This window comes from Barbatula barbatula (genome assembly GCF_947034865.1).
Source record: "Barbatula barbatula genome assembly, chromosome: 8".
NCBI classification, from domain to species: domain Eukaryota; kingdom Metazoa; phylum Chordata; class Actinopteri; order Cypriniformes; family Nemacheilidae; genus Barbatula; species Barbatula barbatula.
The window spans coordinates 18,969,939-18,985,634 of NC_136771.1; the positions used below are offsets into that span (position 1 = coordinate 18,969,939).

Consider the following 15,696-nt stretch of genomic DNA (forward strand, 5'->3'; position numbering starts at 1 on the left):
TGGACAGCATTTGGGGGCGTTAAATAAATAATTTATAAATAAATCATTCAATATAAAAGTTATGTATACATCAAGGACAGGAAGTAACAGAAGTATAGTCATTATATTAAAACATAATATTTTTGCATATTACAAGTTATTCTACAACAACAACTCCTCGGGCTCCTCAAATCAATATGAAATGATGAGTACGCTGATTATAATTACCATTTTATTTGTAACAAATAAAACTTTTTCCATGAATACAACTGTATTCCCACATCTGTCCTCACAACATAAAGTAGGAAAATTAAAAAAGAAAACATCCTCTGAAATATTTACATTTACTACAAAATCAGAGGTAAAAGATTTCCCTTTTGTGTTTCACATTAATTAATGGGTGAAATTGTAAAACCTCTCACAGCAACATTTGACGGTACGAAAATTGTGACACAATGCATATTTGGTCAGATTACATGATACAGATTGTGCTAGTTCCTTTTCACACCAAACAATGTCAAAATTCATCTAAATAAGACGTGTGCCTTTGCATTTTACAAACGGGGGCTATCATGCACTGAAAATGTTTCTTTTTTCTTAATCATTGACACCTAGTTCAGCAAAGAAGTTCTCCTAAACAAATGCTTTTTGAAATTTGAAAAACCCTGAAACTTGATCATGATGCTCTTCAATGTGTCATGTTATACAGAAGGTAGCAAGTGGAAGATTTATTTCCTTTAAAACCTGGTTTAAAAACGTGACAATGTATGAAAATAATAATGGAAAAAGGAAATGAAACGTTTGATGAGCTGACATACGCAGTGACCATGAATGATGATTACCACCAGACTAGATGAAAGTCCGCCATACCACCCTGTAATCTATTAATTATTTAATAATAACAATAGGCTATGTGCATAATTTCTTTTTGAGCTTTGTAACCAAAACATTGTTTTCTCTAAACATGCACACACTGTGAACAACACTGTGAAGTTCATCTCACACAATACAAATAACATTCTGTGTTGAAGAAATAGTGAGGGTTAGTGCATAGAACAAGTGTGGAGTCATTTCCAAACCCATACACAAACTGTCATGGCCAATGATACTCGAAAACACAAGGGCATTGATATATGTGAATTATTCTTCTAATCTAAGTCTATTTGCCAGCCATTTACATTAAATGAATTTTTGGGCTTCATTGTTTATTGCCAAACTGCAGTATTGTTTATCCAGTTCCAAATCTAACTTTAAAGTCTCACTTGCGTTATATAGTGGCCTGCAAGATCACAGTACTTCCATAATAGTACTGTCTGTTGCAGAAAGATGTTAACACGAACATCTCCGCTAGTATCAAATATACTTTAGGTAAACTTGCTCAAATAGCATTCACATTGGGTAAAACAAAGATGTTAATATGTCAAACACTCCCTCAAAAACAAGAATCCAGAAGTATGGACTCAAAACTGTTAAAACTATACTGTTGTATACTGCATTCAATTTTAAATACATAATTTCATATTTCAATTGTAATGTTTATTATTGATGTTTAATTATCTTTAAATAAAGCATGTTTATATCCTTGGATGTGAAACAACTTGAAACGCGACCCATTTTAAACATGTGACTATGATAAGGCACTACCAGTGTCAAATGATCCATTATTGTTTTGAGTATCTCACCCCATATTTAGAAACTGTGGTGCCATTTAGGATCAAAATTTAAATATGTGAACTTTCAAACCTGAAATTGAAAGCATTGCTTGGTAACAATGAAGTGAAAAATCGTTATTTAACTTCTGCGATCAGTACGTAACAGTATGTGCACTGACAGGGACCTCACTCACATAGAAATATCACTTAATACATTGACAGTTCATAAATTTGTATGTATATATATATACACACACACATTTATATATATATATATATATATATATATGTGGTAATATGGTTTATAACATTTTGTTTTATACTTTATATCATATAGGATTCATGAGACTATAATATTACAGTGAGAATATCTCTAATACTTTAGTGGTTTTAACACTTGAAGGTGCAGTCACGTTCAATATTGCACAGGATTTTGAGTCAAATCTCCATATTTCAGGCTATTCTAGTTTCCTTTTCTTAAATCTGTGAAAGATACGCATTTATAAGTGTGTGTGTGCACGCTACAGATAAATAAACCGGAAACTGGCATAAGCACCAATATTTAGGTTGAATTCCATCTCATAGGTGTTTTTCTTCACTTCATCAAGTGAGTAAGTGGGTCCATATACAACCGGGGACAAAAAAGTGGAAACCTGGTCTGCATCCCTCAATAAACATTACTGCATTGTTTGTGTGTGTTTTGGGGGATTTGCTGTTAAACAAATGATGACAATTAACAAGTACAATCAAACTGAATGTTGTCTCCTCCTTGTCTCACTGGTCTGAAGAATCCATCCAGACAGCACGTGGTCGAATTCACGCAACATCATTGGATCTGTTGTCTGCTTAGCTCTAATGCCTGAGGACCTTCACTCCATCCCAAATATGTCTGGACAACTGTTAACCATATGGGTTGAGCTACAATTTGTTGTGGCAATTCTTTATCCCAGCCGGCCTCCCTGTCTGGCCTTTAAATATTGTGCTGTCTGGAGAAATCACTCAGACTTATGGACTGTGGGCAACAGAAAGAGGCTGTCAGATTGATCAGATGCAGGTCTCAGTGGGTGAGGTTGTGGCCTTGGTCCAAGAGAAGGTTTATGTTGCATAGTGATCAAAACTACCCAGGTATTCCAGCGCCGCTCGATAGCAGAACTGGTACTGCTCCTGTGAAATGCACATACAAGCATTAAATCACGTCATACAGTCATGGAGTGACATGAATTGTAATGTTGAATAGAAAGAATGTCATACAGCAACTTTGAGAATGGTTAAGAATGGTTATGGCTTCTAGTAAAAGTGCAGATATTAAGCCACACCACCAGTAACTTGCAGCAACAAAGCCACCACCTCTCATTTATTTTCAATACGAAGTGTTGACATTAAAGGGCTGCCATTTTCCCACTATGTTTATTTTTAGTGGCAAGCAACTGATTCGGTGTCATCGTGGAATTATATTTTGTGGCGACTAAATGTTACAAGGGCGGCCAGAATTAGGGACACCAACATAAAGCGACTTGCAATTGTAAACGTGACTTTCTGAATTAAAGGGAGGTTACTGTTTCATGCATTCTGACATCATTAAACATGCTGGCTTCTCATGCTTGACATGGTCAACTTGCCAAAAAATGAGTTGGATGTATGACGTAGTAAATCTGTGCTCGATACCCTCCCCCAAGGCTCGTATAGGTTTCGGAAAGTTTTTTTCGAACATGAAATTCGGTTTAGGGGTGTCACGATAATAACATTTGGCTGACGGTTAATTGTCTAATAAATCATTGCCATTATGGCGATTAATTGTCTGTTTTAGGGCTTTGACGACTATGCGTTTAATTTTCTGTTGACAGAACTTTGACATATAATTCTAATAATCTTTTTATTCAGCTTTAAAACGACCATATTGTTCTGAATATAAGACTATGTTTTTTTTTCTTGGAAATACAAATGGAAAAAAATTGGGTCATCATATTTTCAAGGTTCTTGATTCTAAGTATGCAATACTACTCTATAGGTACTCAAGATTAATATGAGATTGGCAGAAACTGCGTATTACTGCTGCTTTAAACCTGTTTAGTTTGTGCAGTGAGAATCTAAGATGTAGTGTAAAGTTGTTACCTCTGTCTGCACCATGGCTGGCCGTTGAGTACGCAACATTTTGACAGTCTGGAAGATGTCGACCACTCCCTCATAACGCATCCTCTCCAACACTATACTCAGAGTGATAAACACACCCGTCCTCCCAACGCCAGCGCTACACATACACACATTTACATAAAATGTTACATTCCATTCATGTAATATGGTCATGTTACTTTCCTACATGCACTATGTTAATTTTTCCATACTTTTAGAACCTGAGCTCATTGTAATAAGATGTAAATGCTGAATTTAAATGCTATTTAACAGACTTGCATTTCATAAAACTTATTAAATGAAGTTGTACAAAATGTGCTAGATGTTATGGGTCAGTTTACTATAATAAATATAATCATTACAAAACATTTTCCGTACCTGCAGTGTACTGTGATCGGCCCATCCTGACCAAACTGTTCTTTTGTTTTGTGCACTTGACCAATGAAATCAATGAAGCCTTCACCAGATTTTGGCACGCCCTGCTCTGGCCAATCGGTGAACTGAAATTGACGGACTGTTCTAGATTGACCGTCCTGAGAAAGAGAGAAACAGTGTTAGTGAAACTAAAACATCTTTTTTTCTCTGGCTCTGTGAAACATTTGGTTCTGACTGATCAATCAGTCAATGCCAAGAGTAAAATGGCCTTGGAGGACATCATTATTTATTAATTATACATTATTAATACATATTGTGAGCATAAAGCATTGATAGATGGCTGGGGGCTAAGGAGTCCCCAGTTAAAGCAATTAAACAAAACCATCAGTGGTATGGAGCTCAATAAGAGAGAAGTTAAAGCAGGGGAAGACAAGTTGCAGTGAAGACAAATTTAAAGCTATTCAATCCATACAAAAGTAATCTGCAGAATAATTGATATGGCCATTTTTCAGCCTTTTTCCTACTAGTCAGATAATGAAATAATTTCAGCTCAAATCTATATTTCATGTTCGTGTAAAATGATTCATGTGTGACTTACCCTTGCATCCGTGACTTTAAACTCTCTGAGTATATATTGAGGCATATTGTACTCCGCCATGGGATCCACGACAAAGTACTGGTACCGTGCTGACCTGTCTGACGGCCAATACTGATGACATTTCTCCTGAATAAACAAGTTAACCCATTAGTTGTCGCCGTAGGTTTAAAATGTGATTTGTAAATATTATAACAATGCAAATGTGTGTGTGCACTAACCCTTCCCATTTCTCTGAGCTTAGTAAGCATAACAACTATGGTCGAATTGTGTTCCCAAAGCATCCGCCAGTAATCTTCTACAGTCTCAGCCAGCGGCCCCTGAGTCGCAATATACGCCCCCTGTTGCCTAGAGAGTTTAGAAAGAAATCAAAATTTCGAGATGTGAGAATATCACCACCGTATAAATGTTAATAAGCAACAGCTTTACAGAGATCAAATTAAGATATGTACCTGTAGCCGTCTATAAAACTGCCATTGACATAGTCTGAACCCTCGACTCCTCGGATTGGCTGCAGGCAGACACGTGTGCTCTCGTATGGCATTATATTGACCAGTCGGTTTTTGAACTTATTGCATGGGAGGCTGGCACTGACGAATCGGGAGTTGTGTGCTTTGGCGTTAGCTAGTCGCTAAAGAAGGTTACAGAAAAAAAGCTAATAAAGGTTAAATAACACTTCATTAATGGAGACAATATCAATTTTTATTTAGATCACTAATAGATTTATAATAAAATGGCTTTTAAACATGCAGGGATGAACTCACTTTAAACTCCTGCTCCATTCCGCTGATGTGTTCTGGCGGTTCTGTCTGCGAGAGTCTCTGGATGTAGGCATAGAGGTTCCTCGCAGGAACCTCGGTATTGCCGCAAGAGACGGCCTCCAGCAGTGTGTCGTAAATAAAAATGTACTGCTCTTCTGTCTGCACCATGTAGTTTCGCTGAGATCGCATCAAGGTCACATGACCATACACATCTATCGTCTTCTCCTGCTTTACGCGCTCCAACATGGCATCAATCACGATGAAGCAGCCTGTTCGGCCCACACCGGCACTGAGAAAGAGCAGGAGAATGCATCAAACGTTTTTTTCACCAGCACTGACATGCACATTCAAAGAGATGCTTCTCTGGTTGTTCTGTACCAGAGATATTGAAATATTGTAGTAGCTATAGGTGATGATATAAGGGATAGACAATTAATATGAAAACTTTTACGATTCTATTTACAGAAGTGCAATAAACAAAGTATAACATGTATAACATTATAACAAACATTTTTACAACGTTCTCACAAGACTTTAGTCTGACTTTATTTCGTAGCAAAGAAATGCTATAAGAGAAGTTAAATCAGGTTTTAAAGGTTTCATTTAAGAAAAACCTAACATGTAGGTATTTTACCATCTTTTTAAAACGTCCTATTATATTTAAAAACCAAAAAATCACATTACATATGTTATTTTTAAAAATGTTCCACAAAAACTGAACTGCGACACTAGATAACAAAAGATAAAATAAAGCACTGTGAAAAGTTGTCGAAAACTCCGGTCTGGGGGGGTTGTTACTTTCATATGTTCTAAGCAAAATAAAATAATAAAATTAATTAATCATCATAAAAATGATCAGAAGCACTCAGACTCCACAAAAAGTATTGAGCGCACAGGCTGAGACGAACAATTGAACTGCAGCACCGTGAAAAAAATTCAGTGTGATATAACACCAATCTTATATAGTCAATACCATTTAGAGCTCTACTGTAAGGAGATTCGATTCTCCCTGCAGTGTAAGAGCACATTCCATTGAAAGAGGAACTAACTTATAATACTCATTCAGTATCTTAGCCTGTTATGCCTGGCTGTAGATACCGCAAATGTGTTTAGATCATTTTGTACTAATCACTGCTTACCTGCAGTGGACCACAATGGGCCCGGCATCCGGCGGGTTGCAGGCCTTGACCCGTCTCAGGAAGGCCAGGAATGAAGTGGGATGTTCAGGTACTCCCTGATCCGGCCATGCTGTGAACTGGAACTGACGAACCTCCCTTTTCTCTCCACATCCACTCTGCCCATAGAAATAATGGAAGTGTTAGTACCATATAATACTAAACATACTGTAACACTCATGTCACACTTATTTTTATTCATAAACTAGTATATCAGATAAGAGAAGAATACATGTTGTGTACAAATACAAGGGAAGCATGCTGATCTGATGTTATGACCATATCTATAAATATAAAAAATACACCTCTACTACATTAACGCAATATATGTGTGTTTATAATGTCACATCTCTGTGTTATTTCTGGGACAACACATTTTTTGTTACTTCTAACTCAACTTGTTTTGTCCCTTTTATTTATTCAATACAAAACAAACACAAAATGTGTTAAAAGGCATAACAGGAACAGTGTTTTAAAAGTGTAGGTTTTGGAATTTACTGTATTTATGTATTGATCTATCTTTCATTACCTTAAAGAGAGCGAAAGTCCTGACGCAGTAGGTCGCGAGATCCGCCGTGTCCAGTAAAGAGACCTGCATCAGTCCATATGTCTCTGTTCCTCTGCTGGGCCAGTACTGATCACATTTATTCTGCACACAGTTCAGCAGACACTTAGTAAAGCTCTTACTGTAACACACATCTCAACATCAAAGGAAACGTAATAGAAGAGCTGAAGAACCAGCTGAGAAAAAACGGACGGTCAGCTGCTCTCTAGACTGACTGCCTTCGAATGAGAACAATACTACTTTTGGCATTCTCTCAATCCGCTCCCGAGTTCACGGTCTCATTTTCAAAATACAGGATGTTCTCTAGAAATTCCAAGAATGCACTGTAAGCACGAGTTGCTCCATTACCTTATCAAAAAAGCATTTATTTCATGAATTATTTAAAAGGATACTTCGTGTAGTGTTTAAGTTTAGTGTATAAATGTAAAAGCAAAATGGTATCCGTAATCATCCGTACAAAGACACATTTGTTTGTTTGTTTTAAATTAAAATACTTTTGCTTATATCAGTCACCAATATTGTGTTTTTCGCTTGCAGTATGTAAACCATGTAAACTTATAGATGGTAAATGCGACACTTCCCTTGGTGTTGTACTTGCTAATATGCGTACGGTGTAATAATGCATACAAAAGAGACACACAAAGACGACTAAAATATAACTTTGGCATATTATTGTGGAACTGTTGTTTTTAAAAGATGCTACAAAGAAACATAATGAAGAAACAAAAAATACCAGATTAATATTAATCACGCTGTGTTGTAACGTCATATTGTTGCTACTAGCTATGTTTTGTTGCATGCAGTCATAATCTTGCCGCGCGTAATCGGAGTCTGAAGCCATAAGAGTCCATGAAATCATGTTAACATTTCTAGGGATCAAGGAAATGGAATGCATATTTTAAAAAAATTAAAATGAAAATACATTCCCTGGATTGGTTATATATATATATATATATATATATATATATATATATATATATGTTGAAGCCAAGCAAAACTGTAGCAAAATCATCAAAATATTATTTTCCCCAAATGCATTAACATCAGCTCATTGCGTGAAGGCAATCCGGGGAATGCATTCTGATTTTAAAGAGCGTTAAAATATGCATTTAAATTACGTATTAAAAGTAGTGTAGGAACTAAAAAAAAATTAAAATATTATTGAAATTTCATTTTGCACCTTATGTTGCACATATGTTATTTTAAATGTACATTTAGAGACATAAATGCATTTCCATTTTACACATTGCAAACTGCATTTCAAATGAGAATTGCTACCAATATGCTTCTATACAGAAGTACATTTGTGCATGCAGTGAAAGTGTGATAACCAGCCAAAAATATCAAAGTTACACTTTGGTAAAACGTGTCTAAGCATGTGAGGTAAAAAGGAAGTGAGAAGAGAGGGTGAGAAAGAGTGAGAGAGTGGAGAGAGAGAGGGAGGGAGAGAGAGAAGGTGATTCATTAAATATCAACCATTCAAATGAAAAGTGATCTAATTAGCCAATTTAGAATTTTCTTGCCTTTGAGAAGAAATACGAAGGCATCTGGAGAGTAACAGACAAACAGCATAAGACTTTCTTTCTCTTTTCCATCAGATTTAAGATGTATCAAATATTCCACTGTACAGAGAAACTTAGTGGATATAAATGAGGAATTTCAAGATATACTAAAACAATTGGTTACAAATTTGGTAAAATTTGACAGGTGACCGACCAGCTCCGACAGAAAGCATGTTGCTTGGCTAGGTCCCCGATGTGTGGGCGGGGCCTAAAAAATGTATCCACTTTTTTCATCCACAAAATTTCGATGAGCAATGTTAAATGTGATCACGCCTTTATAAGAAATAAGCAAAACATAAATGCTGTATTTGATTGAGAAAGTTTAGTGCATGCCAAGAAAGTTTTTATTGTTGTTCTGTTCCAAAGCCTATAGTACGCTGCCTATCTAGACAGCATTTTTAAGCCACCTAATTGCGGTGCTTTTAATATAAAGCTTTGTTTGTATCTGTCTGGGAATGAGATTTCTTTGATTTGTCTGCCAGTACTGTGACGGATTTACTGTAGCTCTCTCACCCTGGACTTCTCCTCAAGCTTGGTGATCATGATGATATTTGCTGTGTGTTGTTCCCAGACCAATCTCCAAAAGTCACTGAACGTGTCTGGCATGGGCCCCTGGGTGGCGATGTATGCGCCTTGACGCCGGTACCCGTCTATGAAATTGGCATTAATGTAGTCACCATCAGGAACACCTGCTTGACCAAAGAGGAATACATTTGAACAAACATTACACAGAGAAGAAAAATGCTACTTTCCATAAATATACTCCTATTTATGAGTGTTAATGAGCGATATCTTCGTTCCATTAATGACCAGTCGCAGCAACAGTGAACCCATTTAAAACAAATGAAACACCATGTCAAATATGGAGATTACATAGATGCTCAATAATGCTAAATGCAATGAATGTGAATGGGTATCTTGGCTATGATTAACAATTCTATTGAAATTTGGCCAGGAATTTGTTAATTGAGTAAAAGGCAGCTTTATTAACCCTCTTTTGACTTTTGACCTTTATAACTTTATTTCTTCTGCAGAACACAAAAGAGGATATGTGATTTGTTGTTAAACATTAAAATGTTTGACCTTAAGTCCATTTTTATCAAATGAGTCAAAGGTATTTGTGCTAAAAAAAATCTTAAAGCCATGTTCCACTTTACAATCATACACTGCAGTCAGAAATAGGGCAAAATGTACTGTATTCATGTCATAAATATCCATAAAAATAACAGATATGTACTTGCAGAAAATGATCAGTATATTTTCCTTTTTATACAGTGTAGAATTATTATTATATTTTCGAGTTCATGACTTTTAGACATCGATGTTCCATTTGCATGAGAAACAGCACTTACTGGGCTAACACACACTATAAAAGTTATAGTGTACACCAATATAGTGTTTCTCCCTTAGATAACAACCTCTTTAAACATGCAAATGTGGCAAAGGAAAAGTGCATCCGAAAAATATTTTCTCCACAAAAAGTGAGGACGATTCAACACTTAATTCTACACTGTTCAAAAAGGAAAGTATACTGATCATTTTCTGCAAGTACATATCTGTTATTTTTATGGATATTTATGACATGAATACAGAATGTTTTGCCCTATTTTTGACTACAGTGTATGGTTCTAATATAAAGTGGAACATTTCACAACTATATTACAACTGTAACACAACACATACATACACTCTCACCATCATTGTTGGAGAGTAATACTCTGGTGTGGTCGTAGGCGATGACGTTGGCGTATCTGTTCTTTGGCTTGTTTATTTCGAGGTTAGATTGTTCCCACGAGAACTGCTGGCCTGGATCAATAGACTGCAAAACAAGAGACACGCGCCATTAATTACACATCGCACCGACCATCTGCCACAACTCGCAAAAATATCAGCACACCCGCCAAAAATGTCTTGACACTTTTTATTGTGTACCCTGAAGCGGGTGTGTCTCGTGTGTGATCTGACCTCGTATTCTTGAGAGAATCTAAGGTTTTCGTTGGCTTTCATCCTCTCGATGTGTGCTGGGAGCTCAGAGATGGATACTGGAGGGTGGCTGGTCATGCCTGTCAATCACAACATCACACACACATGCAGATCAGTGGGGTTGATACAGAATCTTGAATGCCGCTGGATTTAGTGCTGTGAGCAGTGTGAAAGAGAGTTAGTCATGTCATCAGCATTTACAACATAAGCCTAAAAGACAAAAGGTATTCTTATAAGGTTTGGGTTTTTGTTTGTCTCTGGGTTAATTGTTATTCAAGCATTACGTTTTGACTTCTGCTCATTAATTAAAATGTGTTGGATGTCAATTGAGTTTCCTCTGGCTTCTTATTTACTTTCTACACCTACTACTTTCCCTGTTGTGTACACTCATAAAACTTTGCATTCAGGTAGGGTCTGTGGCTGCTTGCGCAGTTTTCAGGATGGATAGGATTTTGGTTGCCTAGCAACTGAAGGTCTGCGATATTCATACCGTCGGCCCACTACCATGCCTTAGCTAAAGATTACAAATTTCACAAAAGAGTTCCCCTCATGGGGAACAAACTCGTCTGTTAACATGAAGTGTTTTAGATCTTGGGTAAGAGCTTTAAAAATCTTGTCGTTATGGGACGTGTCGGGTCGTCTTTGGACTTGGAAATGTTTACGCGATTTGCTCGGGTGTCATGGATCTAGAAATTATAATGTAGGACTGTCACTACTCCACCATAGACTTCAATGTTAAATGTGCATTATAGACGGTTGTTGCCGTGTGATGAAAAATGGTTACATTGGCTACAATCAGAGGTTATCAAACAACCAAAAGAGACTTTGAAACACTTCATATTAGTGTAAAGAATATTAGACAGGATGTTTTTTTGGTTAAAAATTAAAAAATCATCTATTGGGATTAAGACATAAAGGGTTCAAAACGTATCATGATTCACATATGGAGGAGCAGGGGTGCCCCTTAAAAAAGACAACGAAGAATCGATTGATCAATTTAATAATTCAAACAGAAAAATGTAAATAAATATAAATAAAGACCTATTTAAAAAAATTATGTTTTTAAATGTATTTTAATAAAACAATAAATGTAAAAAAAAAATATATATATGTTATTAATTTACTTTTTATTGTTTAACTTTTTTGTGCTTTTAAAACATGAACAAACAATTATAAATGTGTTTATTTATTTATAAATTTTACATTGTTTTATTCTTATATTAAAATTCACTTTAAAACAAAAGTAAATAACAAATAAAACATTTTAAACTTTACTTATCTTTAAACTTCTATTGACTTATTACTCTATTTAAAAGGAGATTCATTTATTAAAAATTTTGTGTCTGAATTATTATATGAATTCTTTAATTTATTTTGAAGGGGCACTCCTGGTCCTCCACTATTCACAACAGTAAGCTTATAATAATAAAGCAGCTGTTGAGTTGGATTTTGCAGAAGATAGCTGTTGTTTTAACACGTTTCAAAAAGAGATGCCGATGGAAAGGGCAAAAGTGAATAAGCGTTAAGGCACATCCCTGTAATGAGCCAAATGATTTAGAAGATGCACGTGCTAGTTATTAATATTTCTGCATATATGAGAATTAGAGGGATTAAGTAGTCAATGCAAAACTCCATGAGCCAAAACTGACTTGATAACCGTCGATAACCGATGATAGATGCACGTAAACCTAGAAAAGAGAGAACATAATGTTGACACGGTCTGTGTTGACCATATAGATTCTTTAGGACTGCCTGCGTGTGTCTGTGACATGGCTTTGTCTTTTGGTGTATTACCGGCGGTGGGGAAGTTGATTCTACGCAGCTCCACTGGGTCAGATGGATGCTGGGAACTCATGGCTTTACTGTTGCTGGGAAAGCTACACTTCCTGCCCTCTAGCTCCGCCCGCTTCCTGTAACATCACACACAGAGAACCATTAAAGCAACTCTCACATGGCAGGAAATAGTTTATATTGCATTTCAGTCATAATTGCATTTTCAAAGTAACATAATACACAGACCTGTCTGGTTTGCTGGTTCGTTTCCAGATAAAGCAAGGGGGGGATGGGAAAAAATAAATTAAATATATAAATATACAAATAGTATGCCATACTTTATTTACACAAATGTACTTTATCACGAGAAATTCATTTCGCTAACTCTCCTGGATCCAAAAAACACAAATTTAATAGTCCATGACATCACTAGGTTTTCCATGACTGTAGGAACCCTGTTATCATCACTTCATTTCTTCACCGTCTCATTCAATGTCCTACACCATTCCTTCCTGTCTGCCTGCTGATGTAATTAAAACTCCATTCACATCTTTATATCCTCCAGCGCTATCCTGCTTAATTCATATACTCTCTCACCTTTTAAAGAGAAGGATGAGGATGACGATACTGATGATAAAGATGACGGCCAGCACCGGCCCCACAACCCAAAGAAGCCCTTCCTCCTCGTCTACGATCGGCTGCGGTTCAACGTCAGAGAACAGCACGGCATCGGAGAATGGACTTGTGGAGTAGACAGTCTGTCAATTGAGAAACATTAGCATAACAATGATTTTTTTTACTTTTGACTGTTTACTGCCCTACAATCTGTCTCTTGTAGCACTCTGCGGTTTCTGTCTTCTCGGATAATAGAATAATGTCAACTCGAATCAATATTTCATGTGCTTTTATTTATTTATTTGCTTAGTAGCTGTGTAATATAAGGGATAAGGTACAGTCAGATAGTCTTTATCACAAAATAAAGCCTTATAGCCATATATACAATATTACTACTTAAACACTGAAAAACATTTTATATTCAAATAAATTATTTGATTTTATGATCATTTTGTGGTTTCAATATACCCCAACGTGACTGAGACTTACATTCTGGCCCAGTTCAAGAATAGCCAGCACGAAGCAGACATACTCCTGTCCGTTGAGAAGCGGTCGGTTGAGGAATGCGCCGTACACGCGTCCGTCTCCTAGTTTAAACTCAGCTGGTAGATTCTGGAAATAAGCGCTGATGTACGGCTTTGCCTCCGCCTGCCTCCTCAGACGCACGGAGCGACCGGTGCCATTAATCTCTCTCAGCAGCTAAAGAAACCAACGTATAACTCAAATACATGACATGTGTCAAATTAACCAGACCTGATGCTTAAAATCCCGTATGTCTGAACCCACACGCTGCTTAAACAGGAAACAGCACTGTCAAAAATGACAGTGAGTTGACTGAATGAAAACATGTACCTCATCGATGTTCATCTCATCTGGATCGTTCCATATATTCTGAAAGTTTCCTCCTCTCTGCCTCTTCAGAGGAACAACCAGGATGTAGAAACCCCTGTAGAAAATTTCATTTTTATGAGTGAATTTTATGAAATAATATCGGTGTTGTAGACCCCCAAAAAAACAGACTTACAAAGAATTCTAATAAAATTTAAATTAAAACAATTAACATTTCTTATAACATTACAGTAAAGTACACCCTTTCACAATGCCTGCTACACTCTCTTATGAGCAACTCCTAATTAAGATTTGCTTCCCTCTCTGTGCTGATGTAAAATGTATAACAGTGTATTGTATTGTTTAAGTAATATGGATTAATATTGTGGATATGTCTGGTATATATGTAAGTTTGTGAGTCCCCAAAAACGATGATCGGGACTCTTTCTACATTTGTTCCACCATCTCAAATAATAACATAAATGTTTTTAATCAATTGAAAACATATTTTCGTGTGTTAACTCAATAAAAATGTAGTATATGTTCTACATTTGTTACAGATTTTTGCACTTAACATTTCTAAGGCTTTATGCAAATCAAAAGCAATTTTGTTTTTTAACATCTAACATTTTAGGTATATCACCTAGCACTGAACCGTATATTTAAAAAACAAATGATTATTTGATAGCCTTTTTCTTCTGGTCTTTGTTGCATCAATCGTTTCATTGACATAATGAACACTATTAAAGCATTAAACTGACAGTTCTAATAAAAACTCTCGTTACTGCATTATTGCTGACCTGACGTTAGCCTGTCCCTGGACAGCGGGCAGCTGCAGGGTAGCGATGCTCTGCGAGCTGGTTTTGTCTAGCAGCTGAGGTTTCCTGGTCAGCAGATTTGGAGCCGTCATGGCATCCGCACGGTGCTGCAGGCCTCCAGTACCATCAGTTTTACTAGTTAATAGGAAGGTGTACAGAGACTGAGGCTTTAACTTAGTGATCAGCTTCAGCCCGAGCCGCCCATCTACCTCCACACTCTCACCATCACCATATGAGATCTGAGAGGAAAGGAAAGAATAAAAAATATTCAATAAACTAAAAGTACATCCACACATATTGTGACACACACCTTAGACACAACATTCACATGTCACGCTTATATATACTTGGCCATACAATTTAAGCTTAACATGTTGCTTATTGTTATGGAGAAGACACACAAATTCTCATGTTCACGTAGTTATTCACAGACGTTTGGTCTTGAAGACAAAGCCTGATCCATACACAGATGCAGTAAAGTGAATTTTAGTTCTTACAACGAGAGGCTGTGCTTTATTGCTGGTGGTACGAGACTCCCAGGTCAGCAGCACTGAACTCTTCATGGCAGCTTTCACTCGAAAGTTTACAGCAAACACTAATAAAAACAGAAAACCAGAGTTTAACAATCATACATATTTACATCTAGTCATCTGAGCAGAACATCCGGCCTCAGGCATTCCTGAAGCAAACAAGAACATCACTTCATTTTTAAATACGCTTATACTATAAACCACCTAGTCTGTATATACAACATGAGGTTTTTATATCAAAAGGTTTTTAGATGGCACGGTATAAAACAAAAACTGTGGACCACCCAACACCCCAAATCTTAAAACATTGACTCATAGTTAAAGTGTACGAGTTGACCTTTACGAAAATCCCCAA

At 36.6% G+C, this 15,696-nt stretch overlaps 1 protein-coding gene across 1 annotated transcript in view; it reads right to left on the reverse strand.

Annotated features, from left to right (window-relative positions):
• Positions 1-205: 205 nt before the first annotated feature.
• Positions 206-15,696, reverse strand: part of ptprdb (protein tyrosine phosphatase receptor type Db) — a 42,658-nt gene continuing 27,167 nt past the window's right edge. The window contains exons 11-30 of the mRNA XM_079462961.1: positions 15,309-15,406; positions 14,794-15,050; positions 14,018-14,111; positions 13,655-13,864; positions 13,148-13,308; positions 12,797-12,808; positions 12,572-12,687; positions 12,427-12,465; positions 10,760-10,857; positions 10,490-10,613; positions 9,308-9,483; positions 7,197-7,316; positions 6,632-6,786; positions 5,496-5,781; positions 5,184-5,362; positions 4,953-5,079; positions 4,735-4,860; positions 4,140-4,294; positions 3,744-3,879; positions 206-2,795 (exon numbers count right to left, since the gene is read on the reverse strand). Coding sequence (XP_079319087.1) covers positions 2,727-2,795; positions 3,744-3,879; positions 4,140-4,294; positions 4,735-4,860; positions 4,953-5,079; positions 5,184-5,362; positions 5,496-5,781; positions 6,632-6,786; positions 7,197-7,316; positions 9,308-9,483; positions 10,490-10,613; positions 10,760-10,857; positions 12,427-12,465; positions 12,572-12,687; positions 12,797-12,808; positions 13,148-13,308; positions 13,655-13,864; positions 14,018-14,111; positions 14,794-15,050; positions 15,309-15,406 — 2,738 coding nt within the window. The 3' untranslated portion in view covers positions 206-2,726. The remainder of the gene's footprint in view (positions 2,796-3,743; positions 3,880-4,139; positions 4,295-4,734; positions 4,861-4,952; positions 5,080-5,183; positions 5,363-5,495; positions 5,782-6,631; positions 6,787-7,196; positions 7,317-9,307; positions 9,484-10,489; positions 10,614-10,759; positions 10,858-12,426; positions 12,466-12,571; positions 12,688-12,796; positions 12,809-13,147; positions 13,309-13,654; positions 13,865-14,017; positions 14,112-14,793; positions 15,051-15,308; positions 15,407-15,696) is intronic.